The sequence below is a fragment of the Drosophila busckii genome, chromosome 2R, assembly GCF_011750605.1.
Source record: "Drosophila busckii strain San Diego stock center, stock number 13000-0081.31 chromosome 2R, ASM1175060v1, whole genome shotgun sequence".
NCBI classification, from domain to species: domain Eukaryota; kingdom Metazoa; phylum Arthropoda; class Insecta; order Diptera; family Drosophilidae; genus Drosophila; species Drosophila busckii.
Genome location: NC_046605.1, coordinates 19,449,561 through 19,465,663, shown reverse-complemented (window position 1 = coordinate 19,465,663; position 16,103 = coordinate 19,449,561). Strand labels below are relative to the sequence as shown.

At 42.5% G+C, this 16,103-nt stretch overlaps 1 protein-coding gene across 2 annotated transcripts; it reads left to right on the top strand.

The window, feature by feature from the left end:
• Positions 1-2,387: 2,387 nt before the first annotated feature.
• Positions 2,388-14,439, top strand: LOC108596745 (polyhomeotic-proximal chromatin protein). 2 transcript variants are annotated; one of them, XM_017982818.1, is made up of 11 exons: positions 2,388-2,539; positions 3,701-4,972; positions 5,098-5,233; positions 5,297-5,535; positions 5,606-5,760; positions 5,911-6,078; positions 6,146-6,339; positions 6,408-6,766; positions 8,146-8,312; positions 8,382-11,893; positions 12,567-14,439. In XM_017982818.1, exons 2-11 carry the CDS (start codon positions 4,820-4,822, stop codon positions 13,856-13,858), a joined length of 6,375 nt encoding a protein of 2,124 aa, XP_017838307.1. In that variant the 5' UTR covers positions 2,388-2,539; positions 3,701-4,819; the 3' UTR covers positions 13,859-14,439. The 2 variants fall into 2 exon arrangements, with proteins under 2 accessions (XP_017838307.1, XP_017838308.1); XM_017982819.1 differs by having other exon boundaries at positions 2,388-2,552.
• Positions 14,440-16,103: the final 1,664 nt, after the last annotated feature.

Sequence of the window (16,103 nt, the reverse complement as noted above, 5' to 3'; positions counted from 1 at the left end):
ATCTCTATATATCTCTCTATCTGTCTGTGTTTCAAATTTCTACTCTCATCTCTATTTCTCTATTTTCAAACCAAACTCTATACTTTAACAATCTTTTATCTCTTATACAACTTCAGACACTCTGTAGCTAACACAACAAAATAAAACACTTCAAACACTTTCCATTTGGGATAAGCACTCGTTACTACTTAGGATCGGATATAGTATGTTAGGATGTACATATGAACATACTATATGTATATAAAAATACGCTCACATTAACAAACTATGATAAAACAAATACTTCCCTAGTTAATACTTACAATCATATAGTTAGCATGGGACTTTTTTTAATATTTCTCAAAGCTTTATTAGTTACAAGTGCATATCTAGTTCTAGTACAAGCACCGTCAGCCTATTTAAAAATATCGTCTACCAACTCTAGGATCATACTATAGCAATATGTAAATTTTTACTGGGAAGCGCGTAAAGTTAATTGAATATTTGCAAAACTTATTGAAAGCGTAATTAGCCCAGTTTGGGGGAAAAAACAAAAATAATAATCATAGATTCCTCACAATACAAAAAGCACTAAATTAATATCAAAGACTTAACCAATATATGTTGATCAGTAAACATTTTTACAAATATTGGTATTGGTTGATGAATATTGCGACTCGGCACTAAAACGTACTCAAGAAAAGTGAAAAGAAAAACCAACATTTCCTTAATCTTTTGATTTATGTTTCTCTGAGTTGACCTGGATCCCAATAAGTATAATTTTTCTTTTGATTTGGTGTTCCCATAAACTCACCTTACATTTACAGTAAAGGCTTGTGTGCCCTTAAGCAGGCCTGGGTACAGTTTTGTTTTCATTTTGGGAGGGTTAAATAATTCAACGGACGCTTACATTTTCATTTAATTTTTAAATTACACGTGTGTAATTCAATTGAGAATGAAAATTCCAATTACACGCTATGGTGCTTTTTCACATACGCACCACTGTCTGACTTAAATTTTTTCATCATGTACGCCAATCTAACCATAACAGTGCCATTTATGCCGCGACAGCTGTTCCACAATTACACGCACCCCCCGTGCCCCGTGCCCCACAAGCCGCAGCTGCTAAAGTGTTCATAGTAGCAACATTGCAATTGGGAACAGCTTGCGCGCGTGCATATTCGTGCAACTGTTCTCAGTCGGATTGGCCCTGTGCTTTTGTGCGTATGCGTGGATGTAAATCATCTGTGCGATCGATTAAGAGCGATTAAGAGAAAGAGAGTAAGAGAGCGCACTCTGTCACAGGGCCAGCCAACAAGTATTCTAAATGTGCACGGGTCCTTGCGATTAAACAAAAGCCTCAACAGCTACAGCTACAGCTACAACCGCAGCAGCCGCTACAATAACAACAACAACAATAACGATCGACGATGGAAACACAATAAAGCTTTTTTGTTTGCCTATTTTACATACGGTTGCCACATAAGGAATATTCATTTAACTTAAAAAAAAATTTATTATTTCATGAGTTATTTTTTAATTCTAAAGCCATAGAATTTTGTAAGATTTTGTTTGAGTGGCAACCGCGGTTTAAATATAAACTAAGCTTCATTTTACTTGGTTGCCCAATTTTATTAAACATAAAAGCTTAAGCGTTAAAAAGATATTGCTATAAATTAAGCATACTCAATTATTTATATTTTAACTAAGCATACATGTGAAATGTAAAACATACAGATATTTAAATTTAAACAATAAATAAGCTTTGTCTCCATCTTACAATTGAACTGAACAACATTCGAGGTTATCAATTATTTAGTCCTAACTACTGAGTATTCTCAAACTAGCAATATAGCGTTAATAAGACACCAATAAAAAATACTTCATGTCAATAATCATGTTTGTATTAAACCGTTGACTTGGGTCAATAAAGCACATTAATAATAAAAAAAAAAAAAAAAAAAAAAAACAGTTCTTTTAAATTCAAAACTGCTGCAGCAATGATTTGAATTTCCGATCATATGGCGCCAATCTTATCTATAGCAATTGCACCCATTTGAAATAATCAAGAATCGAGCATAAGATATCGCTTATCGAGCACACCTATCGAATGATAGTGCTGCGTAATATTTACGTAATCAGATCAAGCGTTGTGCAACACTGCAAACAAATAAATAAAATAATTGTCAGATTTATTTTGTTTATGTTTAACTCAAGATTTATGATTGCCCAACTTAATTATTTAACTTGGCATTTAATTTAATGAATTTCAGCCAAAATCCCATTCGATTTCGTCATGTGCAACGCACTCTAACCGACCCAAAATAATTTCCAAAGCATTTCGTCGGACGCTGACTCCGAAAACATTTTAGTATCAAATCGTAATGGCCGCCCGCCATTAAGTAAAAACGTGTCCGCAGAAGAAAAACAATTTCTTGCGTATTTGTTGACAAAACTGTCATATTATTGCCAATAACGCTGCGGAAAACGAAAATACAGTGAAAGCATATGATTTCCATGCAAATCTGATGTGATCTGGTCAAATAAAGTGCAAGAGAATGTGCGTGAAAAATGTAAATCGATTTTCTTGTTTGTGAAAAAAAATTTTCGCATCGCTTTGTTGTAGTTCAAAATAGTTGCACCAGAGGGCGACACTGCTGCATGCTTTCGGAATCGCAGAGTTCTATGCCGTGTTAAATGAGTTGAACGCCGTTGGCGCATACAATTTACAGTTGTGTTATTTGTGTTTGTCATGCTACAAAAACAAAAAATAATTTATTAGGAATGCTTAATAAATATTAATGCATGCATTTTATGCTAGTTTTAGAGTTTAGTGCTATAAAATTAATGATGTGGCTCCGAAGCCGCGTTAATCTAACGCCGTTGCTGCCAAAAAATAATTCGCGGCCTCTGAGTGCGGCGTATCGTCGTTTGTCTTCGGCTCCGTTGGCCGCCATTACTGCTTCCAGCAAAACCACGCTATACGCAAAATTCGTGAAATTTGTGTAAATTATTTAAAGAATTATCAACAAAATTATGCACGCTAATGTGTAAAACGTACGGCAAAGTGTGTTAAAAATTTATTAAAATACCATGATATACAGCGCGGCTGAAAGATAACAAGGCTTTGGCAAATAATTGCAAAAAACAAAACCCACATGAAGTGCTCAGTTTTTTTTCGTCGTATTTTGCGCATAGGCTTCGTGTTTTTTCATCGCATGAATTCGCCGCATTTGTTTGGCTAAATCGCCGCGTGTGTGTTTGTTTATGCCGCCTTTTTTATACTCGTATCGGCGGCGCGGCTTTTTTTTGCTGCTCACACTTTCAGCAGTTCCCTTTTCTTGTGCTGTTTTCCATACGCGTTTCGTACAACATTCTACGCATTTCGCTTAATTCTTTTTTACACTCATGTCAATTAATTGCGAAGAGAGAAAGAGTGATTCATCAAATATGACGATCTCAAATTTAAAATTTCTTGTGGCAAAAACAACAAAGTGCGTGCTTAGAGTAGCGTGTGGGTGAGAGAGAGAGAGAAAGACAAACAAAGGGAGAGCAGCTAGTGAGAGTGCAATTGCAATTCAGATTTTAGAGCTAGAAAAAATTTTTCCCGCGCGCGCGTTGTTTCTTTGGTTTATTTGATTTTTTTTTGTTATCTGCTTTGCGCGCGTGTTTGTATTTGTATGTGAATTGTTTACTTATTTGTTTTTGTATTGTATTGCAGATTTTTATCGGCTACAGCAACAACAAAAACAGCAAAAATTGATAGAAAAAGAATAGAGAGAGCACTGATTACAACAACCCGATAATAATAATAAGAAGCATAAGAAAAAACATAAACAATTAATAAGAATAAAGATGAACTGAAATGTGCAAATTTGATCAACGTAATTATGCCAATTCACATAATTTTTTCGATTTCAACGTGAAAAATGTCGTCGACACAATTGCTGCACTCGTTATTGTTGTTGCTACCATTGCGTTGTCGTCGTAATTGCAATAAACTAAACACTTTAGCACTGTTGTTGCTCTCAGCGCTGTTTGCATACAACACGCAACGACGACGACAGCAGCAACCGCAACAGCAGCAGCAGCAGCAACATCAGCAGATAGCAGCAGAGGCTGAAGCTGAAGCTGAGGCACCGGCAGAGAAGGACAGCAGTGGAGAGTGCAACAGTAATTACAGTAGTAATACAGTAACACAGTTGGACACAGCTTTATATATAACAGTAGCCACTGTTAATTGGCGTTCTAACAACAGCAACACCAGCAGCAGCAGCACGAGCAGCAGCAGGAGTCGACAGTTGGACACAGTAAACGGCACGGGAGCGCAAAGGGGCACAGGGGCTGCGTACATTAGCTGGCACAGCAGCCATTGCCACCGCAGCCCCGGTGCTCAGTCGTCGGAGGCGCAGGCAGAGCAGCAGCAGCAGCAGTTGTTGCACACAACTTTAAATAAGACTCGTGCGGCGTTGAAGTTGACGCCGTTGCATACACTTAAGAGCAGCATATCTCCTCCATCCAGAAGCGCGAGGCTGACAGCAACAACAAAAACCACAACAACAGCAACAAAAACAACGAAACTACTGTTGCAAGGCTCGTGTACAACAGCAGCAGCAACAACAACAACAACAACAACAAACACAAATCGTTGCAGCAGCATACCGCCGTTGATAGACGGCAATTGCTTACGCATAGCATTCATAGCAACTTAAGAGTCACCACCAACACCCACACACACACATCCAAAAACACACAGTAATTCCACACATCAACACACACACTCAAACAAACAAACACATTTAGCATCAACAAACAACGTTCCATTTATAACAGCCACAAAATGTCAAAGCTATCATTCAGAGCACGCCATCTGGATCCGTCCAAGCAGATGCCCATCTACTTGGCGGAGGAGTTGCCCGATTTACCCGAATATTCGGCTATAAATCGCGCCGTGCCGCAAATGCCCAGCGGCATGGAGAAAGAGGAAGAGTCGGTAAGTTGTCTGATATCAAATTGGTTAAACTATCATTAGCTATTGGATTTTGTTAGAGCTTAGAAATTATCAATCTGTTTGTTGATCTATATCTTTGCTAACTAATTTTCTTTCATGCTCCACAGGAACATCATTTGCAACGCGCCATTTGCACTGGTCTGATCATACCTACGCCGGAGGTGCTGCAAACCGATCAGCCCTTCTATGATGCTTACTATCCGCCAGACTATAAAATGCCGCGTCAACTTATTCACATGCAACGTAAGTTGTCGGCTCTGCCACAAATAATTGTTTCATATTAATATTGTTCATTTGTTGTTGCAGCTTTGGGCTTAGACACAGATGTGCCGGACTATGATATGGACAGCATTGATGTGGATTGGCTGAGCCAGCAGCAGCGCTTGCAGTTAACCGAGCTAAAGTTTGAACAAATGATGGACCGACTGGAGAAGAGTTCGGGCCAAACGGTGGTTACGCTTAACGAGGCCAAAACGCTGCTCAATCAGGATGATGAGACTAGTATATCGGTATACGATTATTGGCTTAACAAACGCCTCAAGATGGTAAATGCCTTAAGCTCTATATCAGTAATGAAAGCATTTAAACAAACATTTTAATGTAAACACCACACAGCAACATCCGCTGATACTCACTGTTAAGACGGAAAGCCGACCTGGTGCCAGTTCCAATAATCCCTATTTGGCGTTTCGTCGACGTACCGAGAAAATGCAAACACGCAAGAATCGTAAAAACGATGAGACCAGCTACGAGAAAATGCTCAAGCTGCGGTAAGCTTTTGAAATTAATATGCTGCCTATTCTAAAATTCAAAAATCAATATAACTTTTGCTTGACTTCCTTATAAATTCGTAAATGAATAGGATATTACTAAAGGAACCGCCAACTCAATGCCTTTTTTTCTTTTCCCTTTGCTTACAGCCGTGATCTTCATCGTGCCACAACCATATTGGAAATGGTGCGACGTCGCGAGGAAACAAAGCGCGATCATCTCAAAACCACAGTCAACATTTTTGAGAAGCGCGTAGAGATGCGTGATTTCAATGGCGCCGTCTATTCCGAGCTCAATGCGCAGTACAAGAACTCGAGGTATGCTCGTCATCAGTTCAGCACAATGCTACAGAATCTATAATATATTTTACATTTTCATTTGCAGACCCGCCTACAATCCCTTGTATGCGAATCAATACTCACAAGGCGCAGCGGCTGGTGGCGCTACAGTTGCGCATGGAGCACTCTTGGCCTCCGCCGGCGGTGTGCTGCCAGCGGGTATGCTGAACGCTGCTGGTGTTACCAGCTCAGCTGCTGTCTATGCGCAGGCCTCGCAGTACCTGAACACAACGAGTCTGGGTAAATGCTCACAGCTCAGTACATCCTTCGATATTTTGGCCATGCTAATGCTTATTTTATCTTTGCAGAGGGCAGTAACAGCAGCAGTCGCAAGGAGAAGCGTACATACAAGAAGCGCAAGCACAAACCGCTGCGCGAGAAGCAGTTGCTCTCCCATCAGCAGACGCATCATCAGACACAGCCACATCCTCAGCAGCAGCATCAGCAGCAACAACAACAGTATTTGCCAGCGTCGGGCGTTTCGCCAGCGAGCTTGTCACAATTGAATCGTTCGAGCGCCTCGCCGGCTGCCATCGATTCCAATTTGGACAGCGAGGAGGAGGATTATCTTGGCACGGGCAACCAAAATGGCAACAAATTGGGCTCCGAAAGCGAAGACGAAGCGCCGTTTGCATTTAGACGCAAACCCAGCTGTAATTACCTGCGGGTAAGCATTTACTTTCAATTAATTAAATACTCCTTGATCATTTCCTTAACCTAATGCGTAATACTAAAGAGAGAGTTCGCTGAAAATCAATTGAAAACTGATTTTTTATAAGAACATGTTAAACATCTTAGTGTGCAACTATCTATCTATTGAATTTATTAAACTGTTTACCCTTTAGAATATTAATTAGAAATCTTCCAAGTTCAAATTTGCTGAAAAATTAAAGAAACCAGAAACTATTGAATGTTAATAAACATGGTAGCAATTAAGTTATTCTAATATAAGAGGAAAAACATTTAGGGCTTTAACTTGGCTTTTAAATACTTAAAAAATTATTTAGACATATACATATGTATATACAAATCTATAGTCACTATTTTAAAGAGAAGCGTAGTCTTTTTGTGTTGATTGTAAGCCCGATCTAGTGTGCAGTTTTAGTAAATATGTTTTAAACAAATAATAATGGCGTACGTGAATTGTTGACACATCTCAGAGTTTTCTTGCTTTTAGATGATTTCCAAGAAATTGTTGCATAATTTATATATATATACTCATTAAAATAGTAAAGGAATGTATAGATATAAAGGTTTAGCAAACTTTAAGTTGTAGCTAACCCTCTTCTGGTTAGTGCAGTTGGTGCTGGGACACCTGTTGCTGCGCCCAGACAAGTGCTTGATGCATAAAATGCTCGTTGATTAGTAAACATTGGTGCAGTGTGAGGAGACGTAGTTGGGGCAAACCCATGATCAAGGACGTTGCATATGAATATAAATAAATTGCAGCATCTCCACGATCAATTGTTGCAGTTGCCACAGACTATTAAAGTCCAAAAATGGTAAAATACATGCCCATATATCTCTTGTTGCTGGGCGCTCAATATCAAAAAAATTTAAAATATTATTTATTGTGAATTTTGCGCCGCTATTTTTGCTTTGATAAGAGTTGCCGTCTGACTGAAAGAGAAATGAAAAATGTTATTAGATGATTCATGCATAGCTCTCCGACTAAACAAGCAGTTCGCGCTCGTTTCGTTCCGTACTTTCGTTTTAGATTCAGTTAATAATGCTCATAAGTTTTGGCGCGCTTTTAAACTCATTCCTCATATGGGGAAAAATTTAACTAATTTAATGCAAAATATTTACTAAAATTGTTATATGTAAATTAATTGCCACTTTTTTTTTTTTTTTTTTTTTTTTTGATCCGTTAAAGGTTTTAGCTCTCTTTCGCTTTTTTTTATGCATTGTGCATTGTTAAATTATTAAATTGAATATTACGTTATTTTTGCTTGTGGCGCAAGTTTTAATTGAATTTAAGTATTAATTGTTTGTTTATTTTTTGTGCGTGAACATAACAAATTCTCTTGCTCTCTCTCTCTTTAGACACGTGAAGCTAGCGAGGGTCGCTGGCCTTGGGAGCTGCCAGCTGATGCTATCGATGATGAGGATGATGAACAATTCGAGCTGGATGCGCCGCCCGGTGCGGCAAATAGAATGCTCGGCTCTGATGCTAAGTACCGCTATACGCTCACCTCGCTCAATTATCCCAGGTACGTGGTGCTTGGATTAATCAGCATTAAAATTGCTTATTTATATTTTGTGTTTATTGTTTATTTTAGACCACGTTGCATTGGCTTTGCGCGTCGTCGTTTGGGACGCGGTGGACGCGTGCTGCTCGATCGTGCGCGCAGTCGTTACGACGACTTGTGGTCGCAGCTGGACTACACGGTGCTGGAGAGTGTTGTGAGCATTGGCAAGCCGAAGCTGAAGCGTGCGCATGAGCAACTTGCCAAGCCCAGTTCACCGCCCACTGTCGTCGACTTGCCAACGCCAGCGCCGGCGGCGGAGGATGCGATTAGCGTTAAGCAGGAGGAAGAGCAGCAGCCGGCGCAAGCCAGCAGCAAGCCCGTGCCGCTGGAGACAGAGCCAGAGCCAGTGGCCGTGCCCGTGGAGCTGGTGGCACAGGATAAATACTGCATGGAGGAGGATGAGAATGTGTCACGTTTGAACGTCTATAGCTCTGCGATAACGCTGCCGCCGACGCTGACGGATCTGAGCTTGCAGCGACGTGTGCTGCGACGCAAGAAGCAACAGCTGCGTGAGCTGAATGCTGCCAAGCGTCTGAAGAGCGCAACTGAGAGCGGTGAGGAGCTAACGGCTGCACCATTGCCATTGAGGCCGCTGCCACGTGCTTATCTCCAGCGTTTGGCTTTAACGCTGCAGGCCACAACAGAAACGCCAACAGAAGAGTCGACGACGACGACGGCGGCGGCGGCGGCGGCCACAGAGACAGCGCAGCTGTTGCTCAAGACGGAAAGCGGATTGGAGGAGCAAGTGGAGCCATTACTACAAGCCAATCATCAGCACCACCGTTCCAACAGCAACAATAATAATAATAACAACAACAATGTGTTTAATAACAACAACAACAATAGTAGTAGTAGTAGTAGTAATAATAATAACAATATGAATAAGCAAGTTAGCATTAGCGATAAATTCAATGTGATAAAAGTGGAAGAAATGGATACGACGGAACCCATGGCAGCAGCAACTGGTGCTGCTGCTGCTGAGCTCCAACCAGTGGCCAGCACATCGGCAGCAGCCGCAGCACGTGCCGCCGAGGTGGCAGCAGCTGCAACAACAACGGCAACGGCAACTGTTGCTGCTTCCATAGAGCAAGTGGCCAAAACGATAAAGCGTGAGCTCATCGATGCCGACGATTCGAATGAGCCGCTGAGCAGCATACGCCAGCATAGTCAGGATCAACAGCAGCAGCTGCAGTCTGAGGCAGTGGCGAAAGCTTCGGATGCGGCCAGCGATGCTTTGGATGACGATGAGGCCGAGGATGATGTCAATTTGGCGCAGCTGAGCAGCATTATACGCCACACGGCCGTTAAGCGTGAGCAGGCGAAGCTGCAAAAGTTGCAGCAGCTGCAGCTGGAGGAGGAACGCAATCCCTGCTATAATCAGCTGCCGGATGTGATACGCCAGCATGACGATGAGCTGCTGCGTCAAATGCACGCCACCCTGCCAGAGGAACAGCAAACGGAGGAGGACTATCTGGGTGGACTGTCGCCGACGTCCAGTCAACGCTTGGACATCTGCAATGAGCTGTTGCTGGAAATACGTCGCGACTGGCTGCACTTTCGCCCCAAGACGCCCACCGATGAGCTGTGGGAGCAGCAGCAGCTGGAGGAGCAGCAAGAGCATCTGCTGGCAAAGGTCGACTGGACAGAGGATACGCCCATAAGTCTGGAGCTCAATCGTTTGGGCAAAAGCGCTGCAATCACCGCCGACGAGGAGCTGCCCTCGCACTTCCTCAGCAGCGAGTTTAAGTATACAGATCTCGAGGCGGATGCACAGCTGCTGGAATACACGGGAGGCAACCGCAGTCCAGAGCCCACCAATGGCAACTGCTCCGACAGTGGCTCAGCGCTGGAGTTTAATCTCAGCGGCGGCGATTCGCTCAACGACATCAACAATTTGCTGGGCGACGAGCTGGTCAACATATTGCAAGAGTGCAGCATGGATGACCCGAAGACGACGAGCTTCTGGAATGGCATACTCGATGGCGAGGCAGCGGTGGATGAGGTCGAGAATGCCGAGCAGCTGCTCGATTGCAAAGCGGCCAATGCAAGTGGCGAGCAGAAGCGTCAGCTGCGTAGCAAGCAGCAGACGCGTGGGCACCCGCTAATTCCGCTGGGCAGCTCCAGCTTCAATGTCAGGGATGCCAAGGAGCTGTTCTTTAGTGAGCCAGCGCCAATGCCCGTCAAGCAGGAGCCAGAGGCAGCGTCAAGTCCAGCAGCAGCAGCAGCAGCAACACCAACGATAGCAACAGCAGCAGCAGCAACAACTGTCACAGTAGCAGCAACTGAAGCAACAACAGAGCTGCAAACGCTGCAGAGCATCAAAACGGAGCCAGTTGAGCTAAATGCCACGCCCACAGCGCCCATAACGGTGACAGTGCCAGCAGCTGCAGCAGCAGCAGCAGCAACGCCAGTGTCAGTGCCAGCAACAGCAACAGCAGTGCTGCTTAACAATGCGCAGCCACAGCTCATCAACATACCCGCGCAAATAAACTCACAACAGCAGCAGCAGCAACAGTTGCTGCAGTCAAAGCCAACATCAGCAGCAGCAGCAGCCACAACAACAACCGTTGCTGTTACTCAACAACTGTTGAATCAATTTGCAGTTGCTGCGCCCGCCGCCACGCAGCTCATCGCACGCACAGAATTCGTCGGCAACAGCAACAGCACGGGGGGCACAGCTGTCGGCGATATTGTGACCATCACACCTCACACGGGCAGCAGTCCGCTGCCGACGCTGACAGCGCAACAGCAGCAGCTGCAGCATCAGCTGGCGCAGGCGCAGCTACGCAACGTGACCGTGCAACAGCGCCAGGCCACGCCGCAGCAACAAGATCAGCAGCAGCAGCCACAGCAACAGCAGCAGCAACCGCTGCAACAATTGCTCTTTCAAATGCAACGCGACAATAGCGGCATACCCACTGTCATTTCCACCCAGAGCATTGTCAGCGCCGCACGTAGCGCTGGCAACCACATGATCTACACCACCAGCAGCGGCGAGATTGTCACTGCTGCTGCTGCTGTCGGCGGAGGCGGCACCCAGAAGGTCACCTATGCCATACAGAAGAGCAACAGCGGCAATGGCGGCGGCGGCGGCAATGGCACCACCAGTGCCACCCTTGGCCCCAATACAGTCATAACCCTCTCCAATGTCAAACTGCAGCAGCAGTCGAACGATGACGTCACTGTGCCCGCCTCAGCAGCATCCAGCGTTAATATTATCAACACTGCCAGTGGACAGCAGTTGGCGGTGCACAGCATTGCGGGTCTACAGCAGCAACAGCAGCAACAACAACAGCAGCAGCAACAAGTGCTTGTGGCCACGCCCACGCGTAACAACAATGCCACCCATCAGCAACAGTTGGTGCAGCAGCAGCAACAGCAGCAGCCAATACTGTGGCGCCAAGTGAGCGGCACCAACACGGCGGTGGCCACCACAGCGGTGCTCACTGGCACCACCTCGGACACGGCCACAGCTGTGGGCAACAAAATACTCTGGACGCCCCGTCCCCAAAAGCGACAGCTCAATGGACCCGAGAATACAGGTGAGCTAGCTCTACAAACTGGTAATTGAATAACCGAAAAGCTTGCACAAATATTTAATTAGTAATTGAATTTTAAATATGAACTAATGATTGTTAGTTTATGACTAACTAAAATCTAAAGTAAACAAGATCAATGACACTAGCTTAGACTTCTTTATGTCTTCTTTTCGCCTATAGCGTAGGCTATCTTAAAATAAAATTCAGATACATTTTCTGCAATTAGTTTTCAAGATACAATTTTTTTAAGCTTATTTACGCTTCAAATCAAAGTTGCGTTTATTTTCTTCTATAACTTATCAAATATTTTACATCATCATTTAGAGCAGCAATTGCTAGCAAAAGTAATGCTCAGAAATATTTTACTAAATTGTTTGGCAATACTATGAGACAAATTTGAATCAAATAATTCTACACGTCAGCAATTAAGTTGTTCTTCAATTAACAACAACATTTTATCTAATGATTCAAGTATAAAATGTGCTAAAATGTGCGGCTAAGCGCAAGTAGCTCAGAAGGAGTAAATTCCAAGTCTGGTCTAACCGTAGCTATAAATTATAGCATACTTATGAGTGTGACTTCATATTGATTGATGCATTGCAATTATTGCATTGCCTCCTTACTGTTTCCATTTTCAAATATATACAATTGCATTAATTTGTTCATCTTTTTGCAGACATCAACAAGTTGCTGTTAAATCGAAAATTCTCGCAGCGCAAGGTGGGACAGCATGCGGTGACTCAGCAGCACATACAGCTGACAAAGCAACAGTTGCAGCAATTGGTGCAACAGGATGACGATCTAAGCAGCAGCACAGGCAACGAGCAGATAACACTGCAGGACGGAAACGATACAATGCAGCAGCAGCACCAGCAGCAGCAGCAGCAGCAGCAGCAGTTGCAAAAGTTTAGCAAAGTGATTAAGATGTCGCAGTTTCCACTGCTTGTCTCGGATCTGAATCTGCAGCAGCAGACAAGTCAACAGCAGCAGCAACAGAAGCCCAATTCGGCGGCAGCCATTGCAGCGAATCACAATTACAGTTTGCAGCCAGCGACGGCCATAATAACATCGCAGGCAGCGCCGCAGCAGGCCAACAAGATCTTCCTGACGAGCAGCAACAGCAGCGGCGGCGGTGGCGGCAACTTCACCATTGCCACGGCAAGCGAGTTGCAGGCGGCGGTGGCTGGACAACAGAAGATTCACTACAAGGAGCTGCCGAATGCTGGGAATCTGAAGCTGAATTTTGTTAGCAGCAGTGGCGGCGGCGGCGCCGGCAACGCTGGCAATGCAACTGAAGCGTTGGTTACGCAGGCAACACAACAGCTAGGCGCCACTACAGTGGTGCTGAACAAGGCGAGCGGAACGCTGCAGCATCAGCAACATCAGCAGCAGCATCAACAGCAGCAGCAGCAACACCAAAAGCTCAAAGCGAATGCAGCGGGCCAAGTGCAGCTGCCTGTGCCGGTGGCGGCGGGAGATAAGCGAGTGCTCTACACTAGTTTGTTGAATGTCAAGCCGCTGCAGAAGAACAACAGCGGACAGATGCAGATGCAGCTTGGCCCGGGTGGACTGCAGCAGGTGCTGCGTGGTCGTCTCAACAACTCGGCCATACTGGCGCGCACGCTGCCCTTGGGCACCACTGTGAACAGCACGGGAGGCGGTGCTGGCAGCACGCCAACAACAACCATAAGACAGTTGGTTACCAGCACCAGCAGCGGCGGCGGCGGCAGCAACAATACCAACAATGTTGTTGTCGATGCCAAGGAGCTGGGCAAGACGCAGTTAACCGTGGAGCAGGTGATGGCTGCCACTGCCAACAATGGCGGCGTTTCATTGCCCACTAGCAACAACAACAACACCAGCAACAGCAACAACAACAATAACAGCAACAGCAGCAATGCCAATAGTCTAAACAACAACAATGCAACAGCTGCAACCAGCAGTGCCACGCCCCCAATCAACAGATGAGACGACGAGGACAGCTAACAGGAGGAAATGGTGCCACTGCTGGCCATTCCCAGCGGCTCACGTCTCTCCTTCAGTCTGACGGCGCCCAAAAGTCAGCTCATGATGGCGCTGGGTCAGCTGCTGCTCCAGTCGAGAGCGACGCCAGTTCGAAAATGCAGCTGCCAGCTTTGTCTGCTCAAGTTAACGAAGCATGCGGCGCTCTAAGTACATAACACACACACACACATACAAACACACACATATATATAGCTTATATATATAGAATTTGATATGCTTATATATAGTGCATGTTGCTCTTGTTGTTGCTGTTGCTGATGCTGTTGGTTTTGTCGGCTGAGCGCGAATCCTATGTAATAGTAACTCTTATGATTATAATGTAATAATTTTTATTTCAAATTTGTTGCATAGTGAAGGAGCCACCAATAACAAAAGTCTTGCTTTAATTTCGTTTAAGCTATGCATGTGTGTTGAGTGTGTGTGTGTGTATGTTTACTGGTCTTATTTTTCAAGATCGAACTTAATTAACAAATTAATTATAAATTATCAGCGCGCGCTCAGCCAGGCAAACAACAAAAGAAACACCAACTAATAAAAACTATAAACTCATGTGTAAAAATAGCAAACTGTACATATTTGAAATAATAATTTTAACTGTAATAAAACTAAATGTTTAGTAATTAACGAAATGCATAATGTTAGTTACACACACACACGTACACATACACATACACATGTAAAAAACGAGTGGCACTTGAGCTGCCGTTAATCAGAATCAAGCGCTTTAGCAGCGCTGCCACGCCCACTTAAGTGCGAGCCAGTGGCAGACTGCATAAATAATAATATAAAACGATAACTAAAACTAAATAATAAACAAGAAACTTATATATGTATAAATTATATAATGAAGTAAATTGGTCAGAAGCTACAGCAAATTTCAATGTACGTAAATTAAATTAAACTATGCTGTAAACAAAAAACAAAACTTTAAAAACTACATTTAGTTATTTTAACCATGCAGAGCAGAGAGGAGAGGAGAGCATGTGTGAGTTAAAAGAGAGATCGAGAGAGTGAGCAAGCAAGTAAATTATAATTACAGTACACACACACACACACACATACATACACACACACATACACTTCAACACTCTCACAAAAAAAGCAGTACACTACTACTACTACAACTACTATTACTACTAATGTATGCTATTATTATAATTATTTTTATACAAGGTAATACTTTTAATTGTAACTGTAACTGTAAAACGCTAAACAACAAATTCTAATGCGCTGAGCAAATATTTTAAATCCCAAACAAGAAAAACAAAACAACACTTTGCAAATGCATAATATAATATAAATTTAATATATATAAAAAATCGTATATATCTATATATATACATATAAATAAAGATAATATTATGTGTAGCCTGTACTTTCTTTAGCGTGTAAATTTAGGGCCCTAAGAGCAAGAGATAATAAATGGAAACAACAACAAACAAATGCAAACTTAAAAACAATGCAAAAAACAAAACAAAAAAAAACTTTAAAGCAAACAAAATAAAAAATTTAAAAAAAAACATAATTACGCCAATTACAAGTAAATGTATTTTGTTTATTATTATTTTGATTCTTGTGCGATTCGATTTTGATTTTTCAGTTGGAAATGCTTTACACACAATAAACTCAAACAAAAAGTTATAGCCAGCATGTTTGTATGTATAGCAAACCCTAAGCATCAGTATATATATATATATAGATATATAATTGAGTTCTGCTAGGTTAACCTTCCTCCTGTTCCATAAACAAAATGTGATGTGTACATTTAATTTTCTTATTTGAAATTTTTGCAACTACAATTACGGGTAAAACACGATTTAACAAACAAAACAAAAAACATAAACAAAAAACAAAGCAAAAATTATAAAGGAACAAAATAATGTTGTATAAATATATAACAAACATACTGTACACTCACACATACACACTTACAGACTGTCTGAATTTAATTTAATAAATAAATATATACAAAAAATAAATAAAAAAATTATGCATATAGCTTTGAACTCTTGTTGTTGCATGGTTTATTTCATATATAAATATATATATATATGATATTTAATATTAATTTCCAGCGATAAACGTGATATTAAAACTGTATAGGTTACGAAAGTGAATCATTATATATATATATATATATATTTACTTATATATAATATATAGCTTTTGACTAGAGACGCTCTCTCTT

What these genes read in the sequence shown, in the direction of transcription:
- LOC108596745 (XM_017982818.1), top strand. Translation starts at nt 4,820, where the DNA reads ATGTCAAAGCTATCATTCAGAGCACGCCATCTGGATCCGTCCAAGCAG. An exon ending in TGGAGAAAGAGGAAGAGTCG is followed by an intron (nt 4,973 to 5,097) that starts GTAAGTTGTCTG and finishes CATGCTCCACAG; the next exon opens with GAACATCATTTGCAACGCGC. An exon ending in TTAACAAACGCCTCAAGATG is followed by an intron (nt 5,536 to 5,605) that starts GTAAATGCCTTA and finishes AACACCACACAG; the next exon opens with CAACATCCGCTGATACTCAC.